We start from the raw sequence: 9,923 nt of genomic DNA on the forward strand, positions 1-9,923 counted from the left end.
AAAGTTTCGTATCTCTTTGAAGTCAAATAAAAAGATTTAAATCTTTTTTCTAATTGCTTTTCTGTTTCGATGAATTTATATGCATACATTTCTTCATCGTGCATCATGCTTATCATTTGAAAATATATCTGTTCTTGCGAAGATCTTTTAAGATAAAAATTTTATCTTTAGTTGATTTATTGTAAGTAGCATTTCAGTATCAGATTGTGAAACTTTTCTCCAAGAAAGAGACTTTCGAGATGGAGTTTGAATAATTGAAGGAGTTTAGTCATTAATATTAAACTAAATAAGAAAATTTTGATAATGCAGAAAGTTTTGCAAAAAAAATTTTATAATGCAAAAAGTCTATTAAAGTAATTGTAGACTGAATTTTAATTATAAAATTATTAACAGAGGTAGCTAAGGAAAATTACTTTCCGATAAAAAAAAGAAGAGAGAAATAAAGATTTTCTTGAGAAATAATGGTTTCAAAATGTGACTTTTTCAAATTTTATTTTCCTACTTACTATTTAATTAGTAATTCAAGTAGCAATAGCTATTCAAGAATTTGGACGACTTCGTAACAATTGTTTTTCAGTAAAATATACATAGTTTAAAATGACGTAAAATTTGTTGAAGAATAACGGGGCTGAAATCGTTTGGTTATCCCTAAATTATTTATTAAATCGTTAAATCATTAAATTATTTATAAAAAATCTTTAAATTATTTATGAAAATAGTTAAATTATTTATTAAAGGTATCTAAAAATAATCTTTCACTGAAAAAAATACAAAAACGTAAACGATGCATATTATTTTCTATTTCCCCCAAAATGGCTTTTATATTGCCGTATTCGCTTTTGTATGATTTTCTATTATTGATTGTATCTCTATTTTTATTGGGTTGTTCGGAAAGTAATTTAGTTTATTTATTTAAAAATTAAAAACGATTTTCTTACAGGGAATTAACATTTTATTCAAACATATATAATTCAAGTCTAATACCTATTGCCATATTTCTGCAAGTTGTTGCTAACGAGAAAAACTGATGCTGGTGATCTTTGAGCCAAATCATCTCTTTTTATCCATGATCTCAGTGTTTTAGAGAACCCATTTCTCATCCCCAGTGATGATGCGCTTCAAAAATGGATCGATTCGATAAATTTAATCTCTCGTCGATCTTACGAATTGCTATACACCGGTTTGTACAATTTAATAACTTTATTGTGCCTTCAACAGCTTCAAATGCTTTCCTCATGATCTGCAACAACAAAATTACTTGATCGAAATTTTGTCAACTAGTTTTGGCACTAGTCTATAAATACATTTTCTCCATATCCATCGGATATTTTTTGTCCTTCCTGAACAAGAGTTTTACATTTTAGAAAAGCAGAAAGTTCCGAACATTCAGCTTTTTTATTTTCCATACTCGAAAGAGCTCCAACCAATAACAACTCCTTGGAATCAATCGAACTTCGTCCCAAACATTCTGATATTTATTCCATATATTTTGGCAGCTTATCAGATGACAAAAAAGTATAATAACTAAGCAGCTTAGGCGTTCAGTAGATAGTGAAAATACAATTATGTCTTCTAGTGGGAGTGGGGACGAATTTACTATCCGAACAAGTCAATACATAAAAACGAATGTGAGTCTGTGCGTATGTAAAGTCTATACCAGCTGAACATTTCAAAATTTTATTTCAATTAAAAACTCATTCAAAGAAAAATTATTACGTGAAGAAACGAGTAATCCTTCGCAAAATATCAAATGTTTTGTTCCCATCAAATAAGCTCGCCTACACAAACCAAAATATATTTCTATTCCCTATAGATCTTTTTACCTTATCCTACAACTACCTTGTCGGCTTAGGATGCGATTCTATTGCTTTACCTAGTTATTTTAGCTGAGGATTCTATTGCTTTACATAGTTATTTTAGGTGAGAATTCTTTTGCTTTACATAGTTATTTTAGCTGAGGATTCTATTGCTCTACATAGTTATTTCAGCTGGGAAATTTTTTCTTCTTTTGGAAAATTTGTCAATTATTTTTGAAAATATTTTTCTAAGAAAATTGATTTAAATGATGTCTGTGTAGTTATTTATTGGAAATGACAAAAAAAAGATGTTGCTGTAGTTCATTTACGTCGCACTATAGCTGCACAATGGGCTATTAGCGAAGGCTTGGGAAACATCCCTGTGGATGATCCGAAGACATGCCATCACAATTTTGATCCTCTGCAGAGGGGAGGGCACCCCTACTTCGGTAGCCCGACGACCTGCACGATAAGTCGAGCACTTTACGGTAGAACAGTTTAACGAGGACCAATACCGCACACCCTCGGCCCCTACGCAGACTGATCCAAGTTTTCTCCCACCCGCGCACTGGCCGCAACCAGTGATGCTTGACTTCGGTGATTTGCTGGGAACCGTGTCTTAACGATCAGTCCACTTCGGGACGACAAAAAAAGGAAAAAATGATGCATGAATTTTCTCACAGAACTTGACAATTTAATGGTTAAAAGTAATTTCATGGGCGAAAAATGTGTGTTCTTATTTCAATTCTTAATGCAGCGTATAAGAAGCGACAACACTGGCATCAGAAAAATCATATTTATTCGTTTTTAAATTATTCAATGCTTTTTACATCAAAGAATTTTAAAATATTCAAGAAATTTGAGATACATCAATTATAAGATATTTACATCCTCTTAAATTAGGTTTTTTTTTTTTTTTAAAGTACTATTTTTGAACGAAATTGATAAACTATTTACTGAGAAATTAGTATTTGAATAATTCATACATTTAAACTTATATATCTTTATTCAATTTCGCAGAAGTTTAGATTTTATTTAAAATTATGCAACTTCAAACGTAGTAAAATTCTACAAACCTTACATTTAAAAACTTATTAAGTTAAATATTAAATCGAACAAATAATAATTTAATAGTATTAATTACAGAAAATTATTTTGTGTAAACAAATTTTGTTAATAATTGTAAAAAATATTAAGATCGAACAATTAGTTTCAGAGATTTTTTACATTAAAGAATATAAACTTCCGACAACACTCCTACTTGCTGGAATTTTATTATCATAATTTTTATTTATTATGGGTAATAAAAAGAAACCCGTTAAAATTGCATGTTAGAAGTACCGTCATACTCGGGTTACTTTTCACTTTTAAAATCTGCGAATTTAAGAAAATTTATTTCAGTCATTAATCAGTTTTTTTTTTTTTTTTTTTTTTTTTTAAAGTTTGTAAATAGTTTGAGTCTCTGTTACCCCAAACAGGAAAAAAAATACTTTTGAATTGTAGAAAAAATTAAAATGAAAACATAAGTAATGAAGTAAACCAGCCGCAAAAAAAAAATCTTTTAAAATTATGTCTAAAATTGTTTATAGGGAGATTAAGTTAAAAAATACGAGCTTGGTGAAATAAAACTTTAAATGATGAATGAAGCGGAAAATTTATGCTGAAGTTATCATAAACAATAACTAAAGGCTTGTAAACTTACCTTTAAAATGTATTAAAATATGTGACAAAAAAAAAACTTGACAAAAACTTATTTATAAAATTTAGCGTGTCCTAAATTAATACGTCAATTTTTGAACAATTTTTAGGGTCGAGAGCTAAAATATACTCCTGTAAATATACGCTTTGTATGACTCGAGATTCCTTTTGTTCCAAATTACTTTATTTTACAATACAACACTCAGTATAATAGGACTATTTACAATGTATATTATTTACATGTATGTTGGATGCGTAATCGTACATCATAAAGATCAAAATCGTATAAATTCCCTTAAACGTAACGTATCGTAGGTTCTCTTACTTACTATTATAACATAAATAGAACATAAAATATAATTGCCAGATTCACAAACTCTAATACAAAATTAACTAGAAGAAAACATGACGGAAATGTTAAACTTGAAGTGAGTGGCAACATACTCCCACCTTTGTATTGCTCTGAAGCAATACAAAAAAACCTAATGCTGTAACATTTCAAGAAATTAAAAGTTACGAATAATTCACAAGTTCTTTTGTTTCATGAGTACTATTCGACGTCTACATCGAATTGTTCTTGCTTCCTCTAGTTGGATCTTATTTTTTCTTCCCATGGGATCTGCAATGCCTAAAACGTCTAAATCCCATACTTTTGGCAACTCCATATTTTGCAAACTTAATGCGACTAAGTTAACCTTTTTCTTTTTTCTACCTAGACCTAAGATTGTCCAACCTAGTAAGGTTTCTATGGCTGAAACTCCCGATCTTAACACTTCTATTTTTCCAGTCAGAATTCTTCCAAGTACATCAGCTCCTAGAAGAACTATTATAGAACTATTTTCCAACATCTGTTATTTTTATTCCTCGAGAAGCTAGATCAGCAAGTAAACTTCTATCCTGTATCCTTGGTAGCTCTGAGCAAATCTTTGCTTGGTCAAGAAGAAATATTGAAGTCGTATATTTGCGATTTAAACTTTCAACAGTTACCATATATCTCTTATGCTCTGAAGCAGGAGAAATTCCACCGCCAAACAGTCCTTGAGAAAACACTTCGCTTCCAGAGGGAGAAAGTTTCAGTTCTTCGGCCAAACTCTTTTCAATATAGAAACGCTGTGATCCATCATCCATTAGTGCACGAACACAGACTTCCTTGTCTCTGTTTCGTAGTCTGATCGTAATTGTTTTGAGATATATTTCACGTTCAGAAGGACGATTCGTAAACAATATTTCTGTTGATTTCTGTTCATCACCTGCTATTTTGTCCTTAGATGAAGAATTAATTCATTTACGTAGATCTGGGCAAAGTATTGTGTAATGCCTCCCAGTGGCCCCCATCCCCCCCCCCTAGCTCTTGGGCAAATTCTAAATTCCCCCCCAAACTATTCGTTTTATTTAGTGCAAAAATTCCCCTCCAAGCTTTAAGTGGGCGCATCGTGCGCCCACCTCCCCCCTGGTGGGGGCCCCTGATGCCTCCGTTTACAAACTAAGCATCTTACATTACTGTGACATATTTTTGCCATGTGACCAGATTTGAGGCAGACAAAACAGCATCTCTTTTGTATAACTCGGGATTTTCTGTCCTCAAAACTCATTTCTGCTATTTTCTGACAGTCTTGACTTGGATGTGAACAGTCACAGAAAATACAATTGTTTTTTCCGACTGATATGTTGGAGATCAGTGTAGTAGCAATAGGTTCATCTGTTTGGATCGATTTGTGATAATCTTTTCTCTTCTCGCCACTTCCCTTATCTCTACCAAACCCATCACGAGCTAAACTGATCATTTCTTCAGATTCGACCTCATGTCTCAAAAAACACATTAGCTTTTCGAGGGATCTCTGACTGGTAACGTCATCAGTATTTTCAGAAACTCTACTCCGTTCCCAGGCTCGCATAACATTTTCAGGTAAGCATGACTCTACAAGAGGCTCCAGAAAATCCTCAAATTTCTCTTTCGTACGTCCCAAACTTTCCAAAGCTCTTAATTTTGTTTCCAGCATATCGTAGAGGGTTGCTAAATCAGGAGAATTCCTTCCGGCAGTAGCATTTCTCATAACAAGAGAAAGAAGATCTCGAACGTATATTTGTACTAAAAGATCTTCTCGGCCAAACCTTAATTTAATTGTTTAATGGCTTTCGGATAATTCTCTGCTGTTATTGGGAAACTGGAAACTAATCTTGGTGCTCTGGACTCGGGGACCATAGATTGGTATAAATATTGGAACTTGTCGATCGCAGATAAATCTTCGGATTCATAAATTTTTGAAAATATGCTCCAGAATGTGAGATATTCTTTAGGGTCACCAGAGAATGTCTTCAATTCAAATTTCGGTAGTTTGAGTTTCACGGCATTATCCTCTAAAGAACTTTTGGCGATGGAACCGGAGTCCTTATTTAAAAAAGTTGCGACTTTTGCGTCTAGTTCAAGATAATTATCTCTGTAATTTTCCGCTGCTTCAAAATCAGTTTCGTATTCAGCAACGGACTCAGGTTTTTCTAAAAGTACTGAGGTTATTTCATTTTGAATTTCATTCAAACCAGAAAATTTATCTTGCAATTGTGACCTTAGTGCGTGCAACTGATTAATATCCTTGGCAACAGTTTCCGGTGTCGCCAAATATTGCGCCAACTTATTCAACGTGGTCGTAAAAGTTGTTCTTAATGACTTTCTTTTCACTTTAAGAGCATCCATATTCTTAATGTAAATAATATTCAGTCAGTTTATTAACGAAATTCACTTAATAAGCCCTCAGTTTCTACTTATTCTAAATCTCGAGTTAATTTTCTTTCTTAAACTTAATTCAGATCAAACGTATAAACTCTACATAAATGGAGACCTCGTAGAAAAAAGATATAACAGAAGCAGCCAAAATTCAAAATTACTCGTACCTTTTTTATCCTTAACAAAGTAATATCTTGTTCGTAATTTTGCCGTCTTCTATTTCACATCGGAATGCAGAGTACAATGTCCTGTCGCGGACGCCACTTTGTTATGACTCGAGATTCCTTTTCCAAATTACTTTATTTTACAATACAACACTCAGTATAATAGGACTATTTACAATATATATTATTTACATGTATGTTGGATGCGTAATCGTACATCATAAAGATCAAAATCGTATAAATTCCCTTAAACGTAACGTATCGTAGGTTCTCTTACTTACTATTATAACATAAATAGAACATAGAATATAATTGCCAGATTCACAAACTCTAATACAAAATTAACTAGAAGAAAACATGACGGAAATGTTAAACTTGAAGTGAGTGGCGACAGGAAGGTTTTCAGTCTTCCTGACGTATGCGATTTTGGATAAATAAAAACGAAGTAAATCGGTGACACCACAACATTTAATATATACAATTACTTACAAGTTAATATAAAATATATACATCCATTAATACTTTTACATCCCAATGTCTAGAACGTCAAGATAGTAATTCGCGATCGCAACGCTCGAGTACGCCATCTAGCGAGAGACTGAAAATATCGGACATTAGTTCCCACGAAACCATTGACAATGACGGACGCCATTTTATTAGCAGCAAATAAGAAGCAAAATTTCCCTAAGGAAAAGGTAGAACTTCTTGAAAAAACTAACCAGAACATGCCAAACATTGAAGCAGAACACGCCAAGCATTTGAAGAACAATTTCTCAATAATTTTTACATTTCTATTACCAACAACATAACTTCCAATTTCATGATCACTTGCTGTTACAGATTGTGTGTATTACGGTAAAATAATTTTTTCTGTCTTCAATTCATTACAAATTATAGTGAAGTCAGCATTACTTTAGTCATTCCAATGAATAAATAAGAATTCAGAATATGCACAGAACTGTATAATAGTTATAGAATATTGTTCTTCTTTATAGAATAGTATATATTTCTGTATCTATATTATTCGTAAATCAACAATAAAGAATCATCCGAACTACTTGAAATAGATTCATTTGTGCTGATTATTAATAAATTTGTATTGTTTTCTTGGTAAGTATTTTTTAATTTTGAAGGAATAATTTCAACTAGAATTCAGCTATTCTGTTTTTAAGCTACGTATTCAAATTCATATCGAGATCTTACATTTATAAAATCATGATGTGTGGTATGTTATCTAAAAGTAATGAAGGGATAATCTATGCATATGGTATTTGAAAATAAAATTTTCAAACAAGGAACATTTCATTTGGAATACCGTGGATTTATAAAACAGGTGAGTATTATGATTTTTATAATAAAAAATTTGCTTGTAAATATTTTTTTTTCTTATTTGATGATAGTTCTCTACAGAATGATTTTTTACGTCTGATTAAGAACTATAAGAATAATATAGAACTATAAAAAGAAACAATATGAAAGTTTTTATTTCAATGTAAAGAATTCTTAAAATCGTTTTTGATCCTAAGAATTCCTTATTTTCCTCTTTTTAGTTTATAATTTTTTGATAAAAATTGTTGTCAAAATACTCTTTTCGAAAAATTAAATGGTATAACATTATGTGTTTATGTATACTTCTTGTATATTCTAATGTTTGAAGTAATATGATTCAGAAAAGTATGGAATAAAAATTCCGTACTTACGTATTAACGCCACCGCCGCTACAGATTTGGCGGTTTTTAAGTGCCGCCAATCTACACTTAAAAGTTTTGCGAAAAATCATGAAATAAAACACTTTATTTAAAATCAAAGTAGTCAATCGGATTTCGGTGGAAAATGAGCCGATATAGAGTTTAGCATAAATTCAAAACAATCATATCGCCATATGAACTCTGATAAATAAGATTCCAAATGAAATAGCATTATGCCAAATTATTATATAGATTATTATAATAGCATTATTATAAATAGCATTATTATATAGAATAGCCAAAACGTACGTTTACCAAGATAAAGTTTCATGTTGTGGGAATTGGTACATTATCGTTTTTTCGGTAAAAATAAAATTGCATCTTGTTTTGTTTTTGGCAAATCCCAAAGACGAATTTTCGTAGCACTAAAAATGGCGACAAAAAAGAATTGTTTTTTTGTTTTTGTTTCGTCAGCATTCCTTTCTTTTACGTTTCTTAGCTTCTAAATAATGATTTTTATTGAAACTTAAAATTTTTTGATAAAAATTATTGTCAAAAAATATTTTACAAAATTAAATTTCATAAAATTATGAGTCATATGTATACTTTTTGTTCATTTTAATTTTTGAAGTTATATAATTCTTGAAACTATACAATGCAAAGTTTAAATGGACCTTTCATGTTATATCATTAAATTTAGTAAAACTATTTCTCGGGCATTAGGTTTTAACTCTTATAAGAATATACATATTTTTTTCTGTTAATGTACAAATATTTTTCCGATGTGCTTTGGATATTCCTTCTCTAATAAAAAGAGATACCATTTTGTTTTCGTTTGCATAAGAAAGAATATCAAACATTTTTCTTTTTTAAATTTAATTAGCCACAATAAAGAAGGAACGTTGCAATGCTACGTGCTACATTAAAGACGTCTCTAGAGTAACTGAATCACTGTTCATATAGAAATCGCAGGTATCCGTCTCATACAACAACGCCCCCTATAGTTCGTTGCGATCGCGAAGCTGTTTTTATTTTTTATAAAACTAAATTAAAATGCGTGTTATTTTTTTGCTCTTGCGAACCACACTCCTTTACTTACTGAGATAACAGTAGATACTTACACAAACGATTCTGAAGTCATAAGAGCGACGCAAACACAGACTTATTATAGATTATGAAAACTCTCTAAACTATGGAGGATTAATATGGTGAAAGAAAAGTCTGTCTAATTAGGTAAATTAATTTATTTTTTTTTTATTTTTTTTTTATTTCTGACATTTTTGATAGAAAATTAATCAACATTCCTTAATATTTTCTTCTCTCAACCTACCATTTCTTTTTTTCTTTATCAAGATGAATTTCTCTATTTCCTCATCACGTGAACACGCAGACAGTCAAAAAGAAAGAAAAAAAATCATAAATTAAATTAGGTTATTGAAGTGAGTAGGTGCATGTGAAAAATACAAACGATTCATAATTAAATTTCGTACACGTTCCCAGTCAAAGTTATTCAATTATGATGACAATATGAAAACGAAATGTCATAAAAATACTTAATTATCAATTCGAAGCAAACTGTTTTTACGTAATTAAACTCAATAATGAGACTTATTCTTTTCGAAAAAGAGTTTGTTCGCAATTCTTTTCAAATCTATGAATAGCTTATTATGATTTCTAGAAATTTTATTAATAAAATATGATAAGCATCTCAGCATGTACAAGAGAAATCAACAGATTTTTGGTTAATAATATGGAATATATTTAAGAGGAAAACAGATATCTATTGTATAAAAAAAAAACAATGTTTTCATTGTATTCAATATCTCGAAAGAAGTTTCGGCAGTCGATAAGTAAT

At 30.8% G+C, this 9,923-nt stretch overlaps 1 protein-coding gene across 1 annotated transcript; it reads right to left on the reverse strand.

Annotated features, from left to right (window-relative positions):
* Nucleotides 1-4,328: 4,328 nt before the first annotated feature.
* LOC139426100 (uncharacterized) lies at nucleotides 4,329-5,548 on the reverse strand. Its single transcript, XM_071183791.1, has 2 exons — nucleotides 4,991-5,548; nucleotides 4,329-4,757 (listed from the first exon to the last, which is right to left on the reverse strand). Exons 1-2 carry the CDS (start codon nucleotides 5,546-5,548, stop codon nucleotides 4,329-4,331), a joined length of 987 nt encoding a protein of 328 aa, XP_071039892.1.
* Between the last annotated feature and the right edge of the window lie 4,375 nt (nucleotides 5,549-9,923).

Source organism: Parasteatoda tepidariorum, chromosome 7, assembly GCF_043381705.1.
Source record: "Parasteatoda tepidariorum isolate YZ-2023 chromosome 7, CAS_Ptep_4.0, whole genome shotgun sequence".
NCBI lineage: Eukaryota > Metazoa > Arthropoda > Arachnida > Araneae > Theridiidae > Parasteatoda > Parasteatoda tepidariorum.